The 20,050-nt window shown below is 44.7% G+C and overlaps 1 protein-coding gene across 1 annotated transcript in view; it reads left to right on the forward strand.

Annotated features, from left to right (window-relative positions):
- The first annotated feature begins 4,284 nt into the window (after window positions 1–4,284).
- Ppp3ca (protein phosphatase 3 catalytic subunit alpha) overlaps window positions 4,285–20,050 on the forward strand; it is a 274,974-nt gene continuing 259,208 nt past the window's right edge. The window contains exon 1 of the mRNA XM_059266312.1: window positions 4,285–4,796. Coding sequence (XP_059122295.1) covers window positions 4,739–4,796 — 58 coding nt within the window. The 5' untranslated portion in view covers window positions 4,285–4,738. The remainder of the gene's footprint in view (window positions 4,797–20,050) is intronic.

Below are 20,050 nucleotides of genomic sequence, written 5' to 3' on the forward strand. Positions count from 1 at the left end.
TTATGTTGTGGAATATTTGTTTAACTTTGTAATGATATGTTGCATTTGTTTAATTATGTAAAGATGTATTGCTGTTTTACCTTGCCTGTCTAACAAAAAGCTGAATTGCCAATAAGGAGGGAAGAGGTAGAGTAGGTGGGGCTTCCAGGCAGGGAGAGTAAGTAAGAGGAAGAGGCCAGGAGCCACTCAGCCAGGCACAGAGGAAGCAGGAAAGTAGGACTGTGGTGATATTTTATTTGTGCTGAAATGTGGTGATATTTTATTTGTATGTTAATAAAGTTTGCCTGGAGATCAAAGGACATAGCCAGCCATAAACAAAAGTCAGGCAGTGGTAGCACACCCCCTTAATCCAATCACATGGCTGAGTCTCTGTGTGTTCAAGGACACACTAGGGAACAACCAAGCCTGGTGACACATGCCTTTAATTCCAATACCAACCACAGAGACCTGGAGGCCTGTACAGACAGGCTGTGACAAGGAAGTGAGGTAGCTGGGCTAAGAGCCAATGAGAGGGCAGAACAGCAAGGCAATAAAAGCCTGGGTGGACAGGAAGTAGCTTGCTTGCTTGGGAAGCTATGGCGGTGTGGTGAGTTCAGGCTAGCTGGTGACTCTCACTATTTCCCTAATCTCTACAGCTTTCACCCCTATATTTGGCTCTGTGTTTCTTATTTAATAAGACTGTTTAGAAATGCATCTACATAGGACATACAGAATGAAAAGTAAGTAAAAAGCCCCAAGGCAAAACATAGATGAATAGAAACAGGTTAAATTAAGTTAAAAGAGCTAGTGGGACAAACCTAAGCTAAGGCTGAGCATTCATAATTAATAATAAGTCTCTGTGTCTTTATTTGGGAGCTGGTTGGTGGCCCAAAGAAAATTGCAACTACAGAGCCAGTACCTTGCACAGTTGTTCAAGACATAACTGGCAAATGAATTGTTCATTTACAGAAATGAAGATTGGATGCTCATGTATTAAAACAGAGGGGAATGTTTTTAGTCTTATGGTTGCTCTCTTATGTAACAATGATGTAATACTTCTGTATTTTAGTAGATATTTTACTTTGGAATAAAATAAGTAACTATTGTATATTAATTTCCTAATGAATAAGTCCTAGCAGACTAACACAAAAATGAGTCCTTTTTTTTCAGTTAAAGCCTCGGGCAGTCTTTCTTAGGAGATGAGCAGCATTTCTTGACGTGGTAATTACAAGACTTGGCTCCGTTCATCTGATCCTCCGCCCAAACCAGGGTCTTAGAAGGCTCTTGTATTCAGCTAAAGAGAGTCTTACAGATGGAAGGACGTGGATCAGCTGCCCCATCACTCTGGCCAGCAAGTCACAGACCACTTTAGCTTATATTATCAATACCAAAAAACTAATCACATAGACATACCATGGTCAGGCTGGGAAATGGAATTCCCAGTGGGAACGCTGCTTCCTAGAGAGAATTAAACTAAGGAAGAAAAAGCATATATTTTTTTCTTAGTGGATGAAATATTTTTGTTTTTATTTTTTTGAGTCAGGGTTTCTGTGTGTAACCCTGGCTAGCTTGGAACTCACTCTGCTCACTGAGATCCACCTACCTCCTCTGCCTCCAGAGTGCTGGGATTAAAGGCATATGCCACCACCACCAGGTTGAAATGTTGTTTTATATCAATGTTTTTAATCTTACTTTTTCTTCATGAGCAAAGGACATTTCCAAAGTCAGTTTCTGGAAACTGAAGTTACCACCTTGAACATGTGAATTCCAAATGTAAGTTAATCTTTGTCAGTGGGAATATAGTCACGAACTGTTTGGGGAGTCTAACAGGATTTAAGAAGACAGAGAAAAGGATGGTGATGGCAGAGAGCTGGCTGTCTGAAGGGACATCTGACCAACAGATGCTTTGGTTGTCTGGCTGAATAGCCAGGTGTCTGGACCTGGCTAGTTCCTGGTTGATGTGTGCCTGCGCAGTACTTGAGTCCTACTTTACCTAAGATGTGTCTGCATTACAATGCTTATGGACCCATACACAGGCGTTAAAAGTATCTGATAATAGGAAGATGTGCTACAATGTGATCCTGATTCATTTTCCCCCCACACATACCTTAGCTAGGTGCTGTTCTAGACTTGTGGTGGACTGAAGGGTGTGTCTGAAAGGTGTTCCTTCAGTTCCTATCTCTATCATAAAACTTTTCAATGTGGCTGACACTTTCAGCCTCTGATCCCGGTTCAAGGGTGCTTTTCTGGTACCCAGGGGAAGTTTTACCCTAAATAACAGTTGCACCGCATCTGTGTGCAGCATGTGGGTGAGCGAGTCTTGGCCCTAAACGTTAGGTATCCCCAGATAAGGTTTCCTAGTCTTTCCTGAAGTAGGCCCTCTTCACCCACAGGTCTTGGCATCCCTCCCTCTCTGCCAGCCACCTGGCCAGGGTCCAGCTTCCCAAATCTGCCTTGGCAACTAGCTCTGCTCTTGCCAAGGAGGCTGTTTGCAACAACCCCTCACTGGGGAGATTAGACAGACCTCTTGGAGGTAATTTTATGTTCCCTGAAAATTCCACTGGACTACGCAGACTTACTGAAGGCAAGGGCCATAGAGGTTCCCAAGCTGGCAGCAGAATCTGGCCACCAGGGGCAGCCTCCCTTTGCTGGTGGGATGCTCCCACCCACTCCATCTCTTCTTTTGACTAGCAGGCCTCTACAGGGCTGCTCTTTCTAGTGTCTGCTCCAATTTCTTGAAGCCACACACTCGTCATGCTCCAGCGCCACCAGTCTGCTATTAAAACTTATTTTTTTCGGATTTGAGTTTAATCTAATCCCTGTCGCCAAAACAGTTCTCCTGGCTCCATCTCCTAGCTTCCCAAAACGTTTATTAGGCATTTTATTGGGCCTACAGTTCAATTCAGGAAACAGGAAAACTCTGATATTGAAGGAAAACGAGGGTTAGAAATGTATTCAGCCTTCTGCATAATTTCCTTGCTGGTCGCTGGGGTTGAGGTAGGCCAGGGAGAAGGCTGTGCACAGAGAACCTTCTGCAGAGAGACCCTTCCTTAAGCCAGAGCTGTTTGAAAGGAACTAACTGGGCCACCAGAATCTCATTCTCTGTTCCTTACTTCCTTCTTATGAGGGACTGACTGGTGAGAATCCTCAGCAAGGCTCCAAGGCCCTGCACGTACACCTTGGGCACCAAGTGACTAACTGGAAGGAGCAAGACTTTTAGTGTCACCTATGGCCCCCAGTGACTGCTTGCACGTGTGAACAAGGACAAAGCTAACTCTCTTGAGTTTTTCCGACTCCTTTTAATTCCTAGGAGACCCGAGGGCGTCCTGGGTCGCACAGACTCCAGTCCATCCCCATCCTCCTTGGATAACCAGCCACGGCGTCCCCCAGCGCCGAAACACACTTTCTCCCTCTTCCCGTGAAGTTGTGCACGCGTACTAACCACTCCACTAGCAGTAACCCGCCTCCACCTAGCCCAGGCAGAGCTGCCTCCCCAAGGTAAGCTGTTTACGCGTCGCCGTCCTGGCGATCCTCCCTGGACAGCTGCGGCAGCGACAGCAGCTGCGCCGCGGCCCGGAGCTCCGGGCGCTCCTCCTTCCTCCCTCCCGGGTCTCCGATCTCACTCCTGCGGGCCACTCACACACTCGCAGCCGCCGTCACACACCCGGGAGTGTGTGCGGGACCCAGGGGGCGGGCAGGCGCGGTGGCACTCCGCAGCCCAGCTCCTCCCGGACCGTGCTCCCGGCCCAGCCTCCCTCCTCTCTGCCCACCTCAGTGACACCTGAGCAGCCCCTGGGCGGTGGAGATTGCAAGGCCCGCGGGACTGTGTGGCACCCGGGAGAAAACAGAGCCGGGGGCGGGGCGGCAGCGCAGACCACCGCCTTAGCGGTGAGGGACGCACGCCGCAGCCTATGAGCTTGTGAAAGTACGGCGTGGGGGCGGGCCGGAGGGCGGGCCCCGAGGAGGAGGTGGCCCGGGCGCTGGAGGCGGGGGCGGTGAGGAGGAAGGGGAGGAGGCGGAGGCGGGCGCGGTGGTGGCGGCGGCCGGCACGGCGGCGGAGGCGAGGTTGTGCCCCGGACTGTGTCCACCAAGCTCAGCGGCTGTTGCCTGTGCGTGGAGAAGCAGCGGCGCCGCGAGGCAGAGGAGTATCGCGGGCGAGCGCGGCGGCGGGACGTCCACGGCGGCCGCGGCCCCGGCGGCGGCCGGCGACAATCGGCGTGGGGAAGCAGCGGCGGCCGCAGCGGCAGCCGCCTCTCCGCCACCGGGACGCCGAGGCGCGGCTGGCGGCGCTGACATCCACGGCCCTGCCTCTCCTCCCTCGCCCCCGGCCCTCCCCATGTGATCGGTCTTAATCCCGACCGTGTGCGCGCGTGGGGGCTCCATTGCGCGGCGCCCGGTGTCGGTGCCGGGGTGGGTGCTCGCGTGCGCTTCTCCTCCCCATCCCCCGCCCCGTCCCCAAGAATAAAAGAAGAACCGGGAGGCGTGCTCAGAAAATAAATAAATAACCAGCACACACGCGCAGCCCGGAGCGAGGCGGCGGGGCTGGCGGCGGCGGAGGAGGAGTGAAGGCGGCGGCGGCGGAGGAGGGACGCGCGGAGCCGGCAGTAACTTTCGAGCCAGCCCAGAGCCCGGAGCTCCAGCCGAGCGGTTTGCAGCGCGGCGGCGGCGGCGCTGAGTGTCTGGCCCGCCGGTGCGGTCGGGGTGTGCAGTCGGACGGGACGAGCAGCGCGTCGCTGTCCCCCCCTCCCGGCGGCTGGAGATGTCCGAGCCCAAGGCGATTGATCCCAAGTTGTCGACAACCGACAGGGTGGTGAAAGGTAAGCGCAGCGCCGCGGCGGCCCGGGGTGCACCGAGTGCCGCAGGCGCCCGGCCGCCCCTCCCCCGCCCCGGTTGTCCCCTCTCCAGCTCGCGCCGGGGACCTTCTAGGATCTCCTGCAAGCGGCGATCCCCCTCCTCCGCCGCGCCCTGCCCCCACACCGCCCACCCGGCCTCAATAGGGGCTTTTTTTTTTTTTTTTTTTTTTTGGTGGACGGGGGGCAGCAGTTGGCAAATGGCTAAGCGCCTGGGAGGCGGTGGCGGGGGTGGCGGTGGCGGGAGGGGGCGCCCGGGGAGGGGGGTGACTGCTGGCAGGGTGTAGCTGCTGTGACAGAAATAGGAAGTGGGTGGCTGCTCGCGGGCTTGCATGGGATCGGGTTTATGGTTTGCTCTTTGTAGAGGGAGGGGAGGTGATTTATGGCTTTTAAAAAATTAATAGGGCATTTTTTTATGTGGCCGTGGCTTGCCGCGGACTGGCTCGCCCGGGCACGGTGCTCCAGGCGCTCCATTGCAGCAGTTCCCGGGGCGCCCCCTCCCCCTCCGCGGGAAGGGCCTGCACAGGACTCGCGAGAGAGCGGGAGAGCGTGGGGGGAGCCCAGCTCCGGCTGCCGCGCGCCGCGGGGGCGGGGGGCGGCGGGGCGGCGTGGGGGCAGCGCCAGGCGGCGGACGACCCGAGCCACCCCCACCGCCCCGGGATTTCCCTGCAGGCCCGGAGCGACGCGAGCGGTGGCGGTCCTCCGTCGACCTCCCTTGTCACCCATGGCTGGCTGCCGCCGACCTGTCATTGCTCTTAAAGGGTTCCCTGCTGGTGCATGCCTCTAGGGTGGGAAGCTCACCCTGCCCCCTTCCCCCAGGCTCCTGACACCCCCTTGGTAACGGGCTATTTGATTCTCTTATTGCCAAGGATGACATGTATTGTGTACAACTGGCAGAGATGGCTCTGGGTTGCTGGCTAGGAGAAGCCTTGGGGATGCTTGGGGTGAGGAAGGGGACAACGTGGTTGCCCTTTCTATACTCCTGTGGAGGAGGGATCCCACCATCCTCACTGTATTACAATGTGGAATGGGGGAGGAACCGAAGATCCGCAAGGATTAAATAGTGTCATTTATTCTTGGGGTCAGGGTACTGAGCAAAGCCAAGATGGGCACCAGCCTGTGCAGAGTATGCCTCTGAAACTGGAAGCAGCGATAGTGTGTGTGTGTGTGTGTGTGTGTGTGTGTGTGTGTGTGTGTGTTATATGAACAGAGATGGTGTCTTATGCAGCCAGAGCATTCAGCTAGAGTGCAAAGCAATCAAGTCTTTTGCTCCAGGAACACTTAGGTGAAAGTAACCCGGCACCCAAAGACCACGATACATAGTCGATACATAGTCTCTGGAGTCTTAGGAAAGGATCCCTGCTATCTTTCACATTTACTCGGTTTTTAGGTTTTTAAAGTTGTGTGTGTGTTTTATGTTCTCTTTTATGAGAGAATAAAAGATCTCTCCTTTTGGTTATATTGGTATCATTCCTACTTCAAAGTAGGGTCCATAGTCAAAATAAAGAGGGGATAGATCTGAAAAAAAAAAATAGAGCTACAGAGGCAGAACTATCTTTTCTGCAGGCATGGATCCTTATGTAAACACTCGATGCAAATCCATTCCAAAGAACTGTGTTGTATTAAAGGCTTTCTGTTGGCTTAAAAATTAAGACCTTTTGAGTAAAATACCAGAGAATGACCGACATCTGTGTACTGTATGAAATTTAGGTGTAACTCCAATTAAAAGATAACTTGTTTTCTAAACAATTAAGGTAATAGTTTACAATTCACATGATACTTTGTGTTGGTAGTGGAAAAAAAAGTACTGTGTACATGTAATGTCACATTCCGTGTCTTAAATCTCAAAATGTGGATTTTTAAAATGTGAATTTAGATTGACATTGTCATAAACTTAAACTAATTGCTCATCCATTCTTGATGTGCTTATCAGTTAATATGGCAGAGCCAGTGCTCAACCGGTTCATAGCTCTTTTGCCTTATGTTTCAGTGTTGTGTTATTATACATGACTTCTTCCATTAGTACGTAGGCACACCCATAACTCCAAAATTTTGATTTATGTATTTTTGCAGAAGTGAATTATAAATGTGGGCTGTAGATCCAAAATAGGAAACGTTAATCTCCTACCTGTTTTGATGGGAATCCTACTGGAAGATTTTGTTTATAGAAAAAAATTATTGATGACTCCTGAGTTTAAGGTGGGCACACTGCCATGGCTTTGGTTCTCTTATGCTTTCTTGCACGTTTTATGTCATTGGCTTCAAAGTCCTGACATAAGGTTCTGGTGAACATTTTGTCATTCATAAGATTTTTCAGGATTAGTATTTTGAGATGATAATCCATTTTGATCCTCCTTGAATATTATATACACGTTTAATAAGCAGAAAGCAACACGTATGCTGACTGGGAAAAATAATAGAATTAATTTTTTTATTAAAAATATACATAATACGTATTAGGCAAAAACATGATTTACCCCAGATTTTCTGAGAACCTCCTGTCATTGGTCATTCTTGAAATCATTCCTTAACACAGGAAATGGTTTACCTTTGAGGAGCTGTCTTTGCTCTTGAGGCCTTGTTTCCTTTTATAACGTGCATCTGTAGCTCTGTTTGATACATATATTCAGATCAATCCTTTGGCATGCCATGGCTTTTTTACAGTTTTCTTTATTGCTATGATATGGCTTTTGCTGGATGACAAATTGCTGTTTACAATGACAATGTGCTTGTGGTTTTGTTTATAGTGTATGATGACAGCTTTCTACAGCTGTCTTGATTTGTGCTTCTAGAATGCAACTTTAGAAAGGTAGGTTGAGTTTTGAGTCTTCGTGTCAACTGTGGTAGTGTTGAGGCTTGTTGAATCTGCTACAGCATGTGCAGAACCTTTAAACTTCAAGAATGAAAGAGGGATGGTGGCTGGAGAGATGAACAGCATTCACTTAGATTACTTCCAGAAAAAAATTACCTCAACTAGCAAATCTGCTGGTTTTATTTGACTGTCCTTAAATTTAAAAACAGATATAAAGTTGTTAGGTTTCAGAGAAAACATTTTGGCATGCTGTTTGTTAGGAACCAGTGTAATTTGATCCATTTACTTATTTATATTTTTGGAGTATACCCAGTGTTCATTTTGAGAAAGACTGTATATAGGTTGAAGGCTCACTGGAAACTCAAGAAACTCTTGCGCAGTCTTCAGAGTGGGATTCCAGAAGTGTTTCACCATGCCTGGCTCACATTATGTCTTAAAGACACTGAATGCTGTAATCAGTAGAAGACTGCAGTCAATAGCATAACTAGCTCTCTTCCCCACCCGCAGCGTACCCTGTGTTCTGGGTCCTCTACAGTCTACTCAAAAAGTTACTGCAGCTTTGCTTTCTGGTCGCTTTCCTCTGTCCTCTCTGTAACGTTCCTGTGTGGCTGTAAAGTTTTGCTCTGTGACAGTTAAAAGTATGTGGAGCAGAGCACACTGTGATGTCGAGTTTGGGGCAGTATTCTGGCTCTGGACAATTCATTTCTCATCTTCCCATATTTTATAATGGGCCTCTTACCTTATCCCAAACTGATTATAATAATAGACATTTCAGAGTCTGGCAGGCTGTCAAAGGGTAGATTCCTGGGAAGAGTCCTGTAGGTTGTGCTCTGCTCTCCTCTGCAGATGTTTGCTTTTGCTTTTGGGGAGATAGCTGTTTTGCCTTCTGTCACCTTTGAACTCTTAGTCAGGTGCAAGTACAGAAATTCTGGGAAGACGTCTAAGATCATCCAAGCAAGAGTGTGCAGGAGTCAAGTAATTACTGTTACTCAGTAATGGCCGATGCTTGCCATCAGTATTTGTAGCTGAGAAATAATGGTGTGACTATTTAAAAAAGAAAACAAGAATACGATACTTTGCTCATGACGATTGTATTTGCATATGGAAACAAAGTAGCAAATAACACTTGGGGGCTATCAAGAAGAACTATTTTCAAATTTATTTTACTTACACTGTAACTAATTAATAAATTAATTTGCCATCAGTTGATTTGTTTCATTTGTCTGGCCTTCCTTTGGAGTATAGTATAATTAATTGAAATTCATTATCATTAAACCTCAGCATTTGGTGGGTAAAGTTTACGTCAGCGCTGGCTCTTAAGAAAGGCATTTGCTGGTATAGCTAATACCACAAGTGACATAGTTCTGACATGGATGATGTACTTGAGTGAACACAGATTAATGCTGCTAATTGTAAATTAGGTTGATGTATTCAATAGTATTTACTTTCAGGATTTTTTAAAAATAAATGTAACACAAATTCAATGTGCCCAAAACAGTTTGTAGGAGACTGAGATTTTGGGAAATTCCAGTGGTTTTAAATGTTATCACTTTTTAGAAGAACTAAGGGCAATGTTGTTTGTTGTTATTACTGTTTAAAAGTGCAGAAACAAACTCTTGCTTAATAGACACTATAATTTAAAGATAGCCAGGAAAAGGTAACAACCTAGCTGCCTTAGAATCTAGTTAATGAGATTTATGCTGACATTGATGTTCAGTAAAAATACGCCATTTTGAATCAGTTTCTTCTTCATGACCTGTTTAAAATGGTAATTATAGAGACTCAAAAGTGTGACTTGGATGCCCAGCAGTCAACTTTGACAATTGTCGTCATATGGTTTCCCTTATCTTTTTGTGCCACTGTGTAAAGTTGAAACTAATTATAAGCCAAATACAGAGTCCATTTGGAGTGTTGTTGTCAGGGAATAGCACTGCTCCCATTCCATCCTTTATTTAGTGAGTCTAGCTCACCGTTGTGAAGGCTTTGTGAGAATGTGCTGGAACTTTAGGAATTGTGATGGTAGGCAAAGAACGACTCAGCGGTACATTTTATGATCATTAAAAAATAATTGTGTCCGAGTTTCAGCAATTTGCTGGTACAGAAATCACTTGTTATTTAAGAGGGATATGATGAGATCTTGAATTCTTCTCTAATTGTAGGTTCTGTCTTCTAACTTAACAGACCACTTCCATCATGTGGGATAAAGAAGGCGGGTGTTTCCTTGGCAGCAGGAATTTACTCACGGCTGGCACCTAAGTACAAATGACAACATGTTATGTGTTTTCAGGTCCTTCTAGAATGGTCACAGTTGGTAATATTCAAAGCCACGATGATGCTGGCCTACAGCAGTAGCTTGTAATGGCATTTCTAGATAACCAAAGAAATGAAAACAGAGTAGTTGAAATGGTATAGGTGAGCCTAGAATGCAGGTAAGCGAATGGTTCCTGTGGAAAAAAAATGGCTCTTTTTGCTTGAGAGTAGACACTTTTTTGTTTGATCTAGGATCTTGTTACATTTTCTTTCCCATTTGCTTTACTAAACCACGAGCTGTGTAGAAACATATTTGCTATATTTCTGTATTAGCGGAAATATACCATTCTGCTGCTGTGTTTGGGAAACTGTTATAATCTTGTTTGATCTTGGCATGAGGTTTACTGAGGAAATACTGATGAACATGGCTTTCTTTTAAAGTGTGTAACCAGAGATAGAAATAGTATACTATGCCGAAAAGTACTATATCTTGAAGTTGCTGCTGTAAGCCTCTGTCTGAATTAGTGGTGATGGCATTGGCCAACACTGCTGTTCTTGATGAGTATGTTAATTTCCGGAGGAATTTCAGGGGAAAGTATCACCAGTGCTATCACTGGATGTAATCATGCAGTGAGAAGGACATGGGCCCTGAAATGGGATTTTGGCCTTGCAAGCTGAGTCCTTAGTACGTCTGTTTTCAGTGCTTCAGCATTTTATTTTGTTTTATTTTGCGGTACTTCTGCCTCATGTATGAAATTACCAGGCTCACTTTGTGTCTGTGGGAAAGCACATATTCCTTCCTGATTAGGGATTCAGAAGAGTGCTGAAGTCTGATGTGCCGTCAACTTGGGGACCCCGTCATACTGCTAGGGTCTCAAATCCGTTTTCAGCCTGTACTAGGGTAGCAGAAATTAGAGTCCCGCTTAAGCAAGTAGCAATAGTATTATGAAAATACTCCATTTTTAAAATTAAAGTAGATATTTTTGAAACCATCATAGGAAGGAATGGGGGTGCTCAATTGCATCGTCCCCCTCTGTTGTGCTGGGTCATGCTCGCTGATAGCTACCCTGGGATGCAAGGGCCTGTGGGCTGCAGGTTGAACACAACAGGAAAGGGGCTTTGTGTTTTCCCTTACACTCCCTAATCTATGCTTTGGCCTCGTAGCAAAATACACAGCAGCTGGATTTTTAGACTTTGGGAATGATTTTCTGTGAAGTTCGGTGTCTTGCAACTAGAAATGTTGAATGTGCCCGCAGAAGATGAAGGCAAGCGAGGAGGGATCAGAAATTTCTAGATGCTGCTTCTGATTGGTGGCACGTTGCCTCCTGCGAGTGTGTGTGTGTGTGTGTGTGTGTGTGTGTGTGTATGTGTGTGTGTGTGTGTGTGTAAATTAAGAAAATAGTTGCTGGGAGCTGTGAAGTCCTCGCTTTCCACAACAACTGTGCTTCCTCCCCGCTCTTTGGAAAGAATTGCTAGTTCTAACTCAAAATGTGCATTTATTTCTAAGGAATACCAGAATGCTTTGGAAGTTGCAGCACATGGGATCCTAACCCGTATCTTAAGGTTGCTGCATCTATTTGAAAGTGCATAAAGGTGGTCAATGTTTGTATTCAGAGTTGTGTTTTGAAAGTGTGGTCCATCAGACCTGTGGCGTTTACTACAATGCTTTGCCTGTTCTATTCTCAGTAAATACTTGTTTAACGATTGAGCGCTGTGGAGTTTTCACGTGTGATCTTAAGCTATAAACAGAGACAAATTCTGTGTGTTTGAGTGTTTGTTTTTAAGTTCTGACTTGAATGGTTATGCACGGTGACGGGCAGGTTCCTTCTTCAGCCCACTCAGGACTGGAGGAGGAGAAGGTGGCGGCACAGCTGTGCTGAGGGCGCTTTTCTTGTTTGGACATTTGAATTGGCCTTGTCTGATGAATTTCAAAGCTAATTTTTTTTTTTATCTGACCTTGAACTTTCGCTTGAACTCGAAGATTTTATTTTGTAATATTTGTTCTTAAAACAATCATTTCCGATGTTTGAGAAGATACGTTATTCAACCTATACTGGATTTATTGGGTGATTAAATGTGTCAGTCATTGTCCAGACTTTGATTTCAAGAGAAAATGACCTGATAAATTTTGAAAGAAAAAAAAAAAAAAAAAAACCCTTCTGTGTGTACATCTCAAACTGCTATTCTCTGTAGTTTTTCGTAACTCACAAGTGCCGTTCTTGCCTTCGTAGCCCTCCTGTCATCCTGTGGCCTGGAAGCGCCCCTGGACACCATCCAGCTGGAAGATGTATGGGCCATGAGAAGTTCAAAACCATGGCACCAGCTCTGCTGAGTCCTTGTTTGTGCTGAGTGGGCTTTGAGCCATCTGTTGACATTGGTTTTTAAGGATCGTGTAAGCAATGCCATTTTATCAGATTAAATTAAAAGTGTAATGCACATTCTCTTAAAATGACAGAACCTGAGTCAGCGTTCGTGCTGCTTTTTACAAAGAAATTTAAACTTTTTTTTTTTTTTTTTTTTTTTTTTTTTTTTTTAACGATGAAGTCTAGCCTTGGTGGTTTGTTCCATGTATTTAGTGTTAGCTTTCCCGGGGTGGGCCTGGTTCTTGGGATCACAGCAGTACTTGTTGTTACTTAGTTCCAGACATTCATTCTTCAGTTCGGACTCCTCTCTTGCACCTCTCCTGACACGGTCAGCTGAAGTCGAGGGACTCACCCCAACTCCTGCACTGACCACCTTGCTAGAAACAGGTTGCTGCCATGGTTTGTTCAGTTGTCTGTCTCCCCACCTCAGGAGGCAGAAAGCCCTAGAGCAGTGGTTCTCAAGCTGCGGGTCACGACCTCTTTGAGGGTGAACTGTCCTTTCACAGAGGTCACCTAAGACCACCAGAAAACACAGGTATTTACATTACAATTTATAATAGTAGCAAATTAACAATTATGAAATAGCAACAGAAATAATTTTATGTTTTGGGGGGGTCACCACAACGTGCGGAACTGTATTAAAGGGTCACAGTATTAGGAAAGTAAAGAACTGATCTAGAGAGAGGGTCTTGCTTTATTTGTCTTTGTATCTTCAGCTCTAGCAGAGAGCCTGTTACACTATAGGAAGGTGATCCATAATTGTTACATGTACAGATTAGTAGACAAACTATGAGATGAATTTCAGTTTTTAAGTTGTGGAGTTCTATTTTGAAGTTTTCTTCAACTGAAGTCCAGATTGGCTTATAGACATCTGATAGTTTCTTGATTTGTGAGCCTCAGTTCCATGGCTCCCTGTTAGTTAAAAGGTCCGCAGAAGGCTGTGCACCCTGTTCAGTGATGGAGCACTAGCCCAGCATGGGCAAGGCACTGGGCTGTGTCCCTGGAACTGGGGGAGGGGAAAGTGTGTATACATTAATTCTCCTCAGTGGTTGATGGCTGGTGGTGATTTCTTTACAGGTTAATGATGAAAGTAAGTTTCAGGAAGGCCAAGTGGCAAGCAATTGTGAAGCCTTGCATACCTCCATCGCTGTACAAATGCAAGTTTGTAGCCGTGAGTTTACAAATTAAAACAGATGTTAGAAAGACATCACACATTTGGATAGGAAGTGGCTGAGTACAAAAATACCAATAACAAACTTTTGGGACTAGTATATGAATAATAGAGGCTGCACCCAATTCTCCTGTACCTAAACAGTGTTAGAAGCACTCAGGTGTTGAATTCACACCACTCAGGAGACCTAGTAAGTGAGGTGTCTGCCCTAAGCCCTTTTCACAGATGAGCTTGGAACCTGAGCCAGCTCACTCTGGGTTGTGTACCTTCTTCAAGCAGGTCGACTTGAGCTCGCCAATGCTCCACTTTCTTTTTGTGCTGGCACATGGGCTCAGATAGCCCAGGGTCCGCTGTCCTCCCCACATAGAAATAGTTTCGTTTCAAGGCATTTAAGATGTGGGGGAACTCCAGTGGCCTGTGTAAAATATTATTATTAACTTACGATTTTCTGTATTCACCATCAGGAAAGGAATCTCCGTTGCTCTCACTCTGGTCAGAATCCTGTTTGTTTGGCCCTGTGTAAAACTTAGGAGTATATTGAAAAAGCGAGTCCCAGGATGACGAAAGGCTTTGCAGTTGTGCCAGGATCTCCGAGATTTCGAATTCTGATTGAGTAAAAGCTGGGTTGTGCTTTAACCAAGGGCTCGAGTCTTAGGTTACTTCTTTGAGTATGAGATCACACATACTCAGATGAGCCAGTGTTTGGCAGCATCAGGAATTTAGGTCACAAATTGAAAAAAAAAAATTTAACCAGGTTAGGGACATTTAACACCAGAATAGATTATTTTGGTGTTTTAGAACAAATAGTTATGACCTGTTTTGAGTGTAAAATGTGAACACGTAGTATACTAAAGAGTTGTTTGAATTTTGAGATTTTTAGTAATAGGGGTAGCCTTGGGAATCCAGCTCACCATCTGTCACAGAGCCCTACCCTTCTTTTTTTTTTTAATCTCTTAGTCTAATTCAGGTCTGGGTCTGGGTCTGACAAATTAGAGTCTTGTGGTTAGAATATGCAGCTGAATTTTAGCTAAAGCCACTGCTAATGTGGAACCCCTGTCCAGCCTTCCTGATGGATGGGAACATTGCCATCTCAGGCACGGATCGAGTGAGAGGGATCTCCCGGCTTCGTCAGGCCTCTTACTCACTCATCCTGCTTTCCCAGACATCTCTGCCTGCAAGAAATGCTTTCTCCCGTCTGCTGTCTCATTTCTCTAAAACGGAATCTGTTGTGTTCCAAAGAATGTGCTTTATCTGTTTTCTCTGAGAGAGTTCATTCCCTAGTAAATCAGCACCCTTGTTCCTAAGGTCTCTAGCTGGGTAGTTTCTAGGTCATTCTGTATATTATCGGTAGTCCTTTAGATCCAAGTCAGGTTATTGGACTCCTTGAAAGTGGAGGCGTTAACAAAGGTTGATCATGGCTGGCCTGCTGTCATGGTACAGCAGCACTTTGAACTGGGTTCTCTCAGTGTGGTTTGTGGTTCTCCTGTGCCTCTCTGCTGACCTGTAAGCTGCCTGAGGCTCAGGAACTTCTCACAGATAGGCTCTGTCTACCATGCCGTGTCCTTTGACGGAATAAGGATTGCCACTGTCATGATACTCTAAGCTTTGAAATTCCTTTTATCTTCTCCCAGTCCCTTGCAGCTTTAGGATGTCTAATACTTAATCCCTATAAGTAGGAACATCCCTGAACCTAGAAAGTATTTGTGCCTCACCAGTGACTTTCTATAGCCTTCCATTCATAATGCAGGACAGCGACAAAGATGGTTTCGATAGCGTGGCAGCTTGGTGGTATGAGTAGGCACATCCCTTGATTAGTTTCACAGCACTCCACAGTGGCAGATTAGCATCCCACTTGATCAGAGCCACTGTGCCCAACTGAAGGGCCGTGGATAAACAGCTTCGAAGACCATTCAATTTCATTACCCTGATGGATTAAATGTGATTTGATAATACGTTTCACTGAGATCTGAAGCCAGCCATGGGCCTGCGGCTGTGGTATCAGAGAATGTTGCTGTGTTAACTGTGCTCCGAAGTATTAATTACTGATAACAATGTACAAACATTTGTAAGTGTTTCACAAGTGGATTCAAGTTTCCCCATGAGAGGGTGCTCTTTCCTGTGTCCTGACCGGAAGCGATGGAGCCACAGCTGTACACTGTGAGTGGTGGTGGGCAAGGGACCTAGCCTGTAGCCTGCTTGATCTTGCTTCACGTTGTGATGTATTCTAGTAGTGTTCCTGGAAGCTAGGCTTGTATTTCTCTGAACATGTTGGATGACCACTCATTAGCCTCTGCATGCCATCATGCTAGTACTCTGGGCAAGTGACGGTCAAGTCTGGTCATCAGAAAAAAAGGTATGTCTTGGGCCTGCAATGGGAAGATACTCCTTTGAGAGCAAGGCCTATATACAGAGTAGAGCTTGGGGCACGAGGTGGGGGCTTCTGGGGACATTTCAAAGTTCCTTACAAAGTTATGTCTTCACTACATGTCTCAACAGCTACTTTGTATGGACTTCTCTGATCAGTTATGTGTTTAAGAGAAAATTGATGTTTGGAAATAAAATTTTCAGACATGGCATTATAACATAATTTAGTGAACTGACTAAATTTTCTGTACTTTGGTAGTTACTGATGCCCAGAAAAATATCTCATGCCTCAGGAACCCACCTTTTATAAATTTCGTTCAGTGTCCTAGACTGCCTTTTCCCCATTCCACTAGGATACATTTCCTGTGGTAGATAATGAGGCTTAACCTGTTGAGTATAAAGTGGGCATTGGTCACTTATCAAAATGTGTTTGAATCCATCCATTTTGGCTTTGTGCCCACCCAAAGTGGCTTTATACTATGTTCTGGGGCCCAGCTTAAACTAGGCAGTTTGTGATGGTTAATGTCCAGGGTAGAAGACAAAAATCAGTTTTACGTGACAAAGGAGTTGTAATTACTTTCCTAGCAGAAGATGCTCCACACTGTGGGAGCACAGGATCGAGAGTGATTGACTCTGATCAAAGGCTGCAATTCTATTTTTAGCAGAAAGAAAAGTAACCTATCTCAGTTTCTTGGCTGTTTGAAGTGACACCAAGCTTATTTTATTTTAAATTATATGTCCTTCAGAGTGTGTGTGTGTGTGTGTGTGTGTGTGTGTGTGTGTGTGTGTGCACTTATGTGCATACAGGTGCCCAAGGAGGCCAGAGGCTTAGGATCTCCTGAGAAGGAGCTATACACAATTAGTTATCACAATTTGCGCTATTTGATGTGGGTTCTGGGAACTGAATCTGGGTCCTCTGCAAGAGCAGTACTCCTAACCACTACCATCCCTGTAGCCCTGTTATCTTAGAGTAGAGGGATTTCAAAGGAACTGTAAGTGATGGGAGTTTGTACTTGGAATTCTGCAACTATTCTAAGTCATGAGTCCTGTGTGATCAAACATAACTGTGGACTATTGAAGACAGGGCTGATTTTAAAAATCAACTAGTTCAGCTATTTAAGAAATAGATAGATAGATGATAGATAGATAGATAGATAGATAGATAGATAGATAGATAGATAGATAGATAGAGACAGAGACAGAGAGACAGATTGATTCTTAGCCAGGGGTAGTAGTGTATGTTTTTAATCCCCATGCTTGGGAGATAGAGGCAAGCAGATTCCTGTGAGTTTGAAGCTAGCCTGGTTTACGTAGAGTTCCAGGAAAGCCAGAGCCAGACAGTGAGACTCCATCTTCAAACAAACAAACAAACAAACAACAAACAAACAAACAAAACAAACAAATTCTTGTGAGATGTCTAAGAGGCTGCCTACCTTACCATCCTCAACCTCCCCAAATACTTGTAGTGAAGAGGCAGTATCAGGACTTCGGAGACGCATTAGTTCACCTCTGGATACATCTGGATTTGAGCCCTGCATTCTCTATATGTCACGACATGTCCATGGCAGGAAGCCATGTACCCACGTTGAATTCATTTGTCTTCTTGAAAGAAGTGATGGTGCTAAGTTTGCAAGGTTGGGACAAGGGAAAAAATTATAGGCAAAAATGCCAAGCCTGGCTTTGCATTAGGTATGCATTCCCTTATTTCCTGCCCACCATTTCTCCTGATGGTTTGGGGGCCTCTACCTTTGTGCAGAGACAGTTTGCACTGGTCACTGAAGGTTCTGGAGTGTTCAGGTTCTGTTCCCTTTGAATAGATGGGCTGTTTGCTCCATGGAGTTATTCTTCTGTTTTGTTTGAGGCTCCTCTTGACTGAGTCCTGCATGTGGATGTTCTTGTGTCTCTTCCCTCATCCTTCCGGGCAGTCTTGTTTCCTCCAAGTCATAGGGCTGATGACTGCCTGGAGACTGATGACTAGCACATCTATATTTACAACCTGTTTTTTCCCTCTGGAACGATTTCTCAAGCCCTACGACAGTTGCTATGTATGGGTGTGGTGCAAATAAAGTGGGGAATCTGTTCGGTGTTTCCTGGCCTGGTGATGTTGCCACTATCCATCCGGCCAATTAAACATGTCACTCAGTTCAGACCTTTGAAGTTTTTATCCTGTTTCAACAACCTTCTAATACCGGTCTCTGCTGTCACTGCCTCCTGTACATTAATTTTCTCACATTATGTCTGGAGTGTATTTTTTTTAAATGAACAGGTTATACAGGGGCATGTAGCCCAGGCTAGCCTTAAACTGGATGTGTAGCTGAAGATGGCCTTGAAGTTTGGTCCTTCTTTGTCCTAGGGTGCAGGGTCTTGCTCTCCCATGCCCTGTTTATGTTGCAGACTGAACCCATGGCTTCATGAGTGCCAGACAAGCACTGTACCAACTGATCTGCAACACTACTCCTCACCATTCATTGATCTTTGTTTTGCTGGCATGTAGAAATTCATGCACTTGATCCTTATGAATATATGAAGTCTGAAAATACTTATTATAAAGCACATGCTACTTTGTATTGAAATCATGTCACCACCTCATGAAAGTGTCAGTCCCTGACTACAGAGAGATGAATGTGTTGACAATGTGTGCGTTCTAGATGATAAAAGTTGACTGAAACATACTAACCTACCTTTAATTAAAAAAGAATTACTGTGGCATTGGGAATTGGGTTCTGTAACTGAGTTGCAGCCCTAGACCATTTTGTCTCACGGCTTTGAAAATGCCATCCTCCTGCCTCAGCTAGGATTACAGCTCTGAGCCATTAGTCCTGATGTTGAACTAAATTTTCAAATCCAATCTAGACCTTCCATGGATACCAATGAGCTTTTCTCTTTAAAAGTCTGAACCTCTTAGACACAGTGTATCACAGGTGTATGTAACACAGTGTGTCACCAGTGTTTGCAACAAAACAATGTTCTCTCCTCTGTTCACAACAACTTTTCAGGGTTTATCTACACACTCCCCCTCCCAGATGGTTAGTCTGATGCCTGGAATATAATTTTGCCTTTTTTTTTTTTATAAATCAAATTGAAGGAGCTATTCATATATATGTATATGCATCAATATCACAGAAATGATGATATTGGCATTTTTCTCAATATTGTACCTATAATTAATGTAGTCCAAGTGGTATTATGTTATGTAATAACCTTGTTTTATTTTCTCATCCTATCTTCACAGAATTTTCATGTGATAAATTTATAAGCCCGTTAGGCCTCCTTTGTTGCAACCTTTGTAATTTCTGTATAATTCTAAGCATAACATTTAACAACTCAGTTGGATTTAATCTTGCTAAACTACTTTAATTAATTAATTTGATGTTTAATTTTTCATTTTATTATGAATTTGATTATTCATTTAATATTTTTGTTCTAATTCATGTCTCAGTAGATTTGTCTGAGAATTTACCTAAACCTGGCTACCAAATTCATTTTCACAGAAAACACATTCTCAGATTCCTATTTTAGGTTCTGTACATATAATATTGGAAAAAATGGGAATGTGCTAAGTAGAATCTTGTAGGTTCTGTTTGAAAAAGAGAGGAAAAAAAAGAAACAACAATTTACAAAAGTGAAAACGAGAAAAAAATGGAGGTGCTTGGGTCTTCAGTGCTCTAGGAGTTTCCTTTACCTAATTGGTAGCTTTTTCTTTATCACAACTTTGAAAAAATACTCAAAAAAATTTCTAGGGAGATGGCTCAGTTGGTAGAGTGTCTGCTGCAGAAACAGGAGGACTTGGGCTCTCAGCTCCAGCACCCAGGTACACTCTCGATGTAGTGAGGTGTATGGAGCCCCACATTGGATGGGATTTCAGAGACAGTCCAGCTGAATAGATGAGCTCTGGGTTTGGTGAGAGATCTTGTCTCAAATCGGAAGACATCTGAACATTGATCTCTGGTTTCCACGTGAATATGTACAGACGTGCATACATGTGCATGCTCATCTGGTCATGTGGGCATGTACCCCTCCCACACACATCAAGTCCAGTGACTTCATTCTTCACATTATTATAATTCCAGAGAGCGGGAAATGCATCTTTCAGGAACAATGGCTGGAGATTGTTTCTCATTGGCAAGTATTATGCAGTACATTATTTAACCTTTACTTTGGGAGAGAACACTATTAGTTTGCAGTTTCTTCACAGGTTCTTGCTCAAAGTAAACTAGTGACACATGAAATGACTTTATGGTTTCTGAACTTTGGTTCTCAA

The sequence above is a fragment of the Peromyscus eremicus genome, chromosome 6 (assembly GCF_949786415.1).
Source record: "Peromyscus eremicus chromosome 6, PerEre_H2_v1, whole genome shotgun sequence".
NCBI classification, from domain to species: Eukaryota; Metazoa; Chordata; class Mammalia; order Rodentia; family Cricetidae; genus Peromyscus; species Peromyscus eremicus.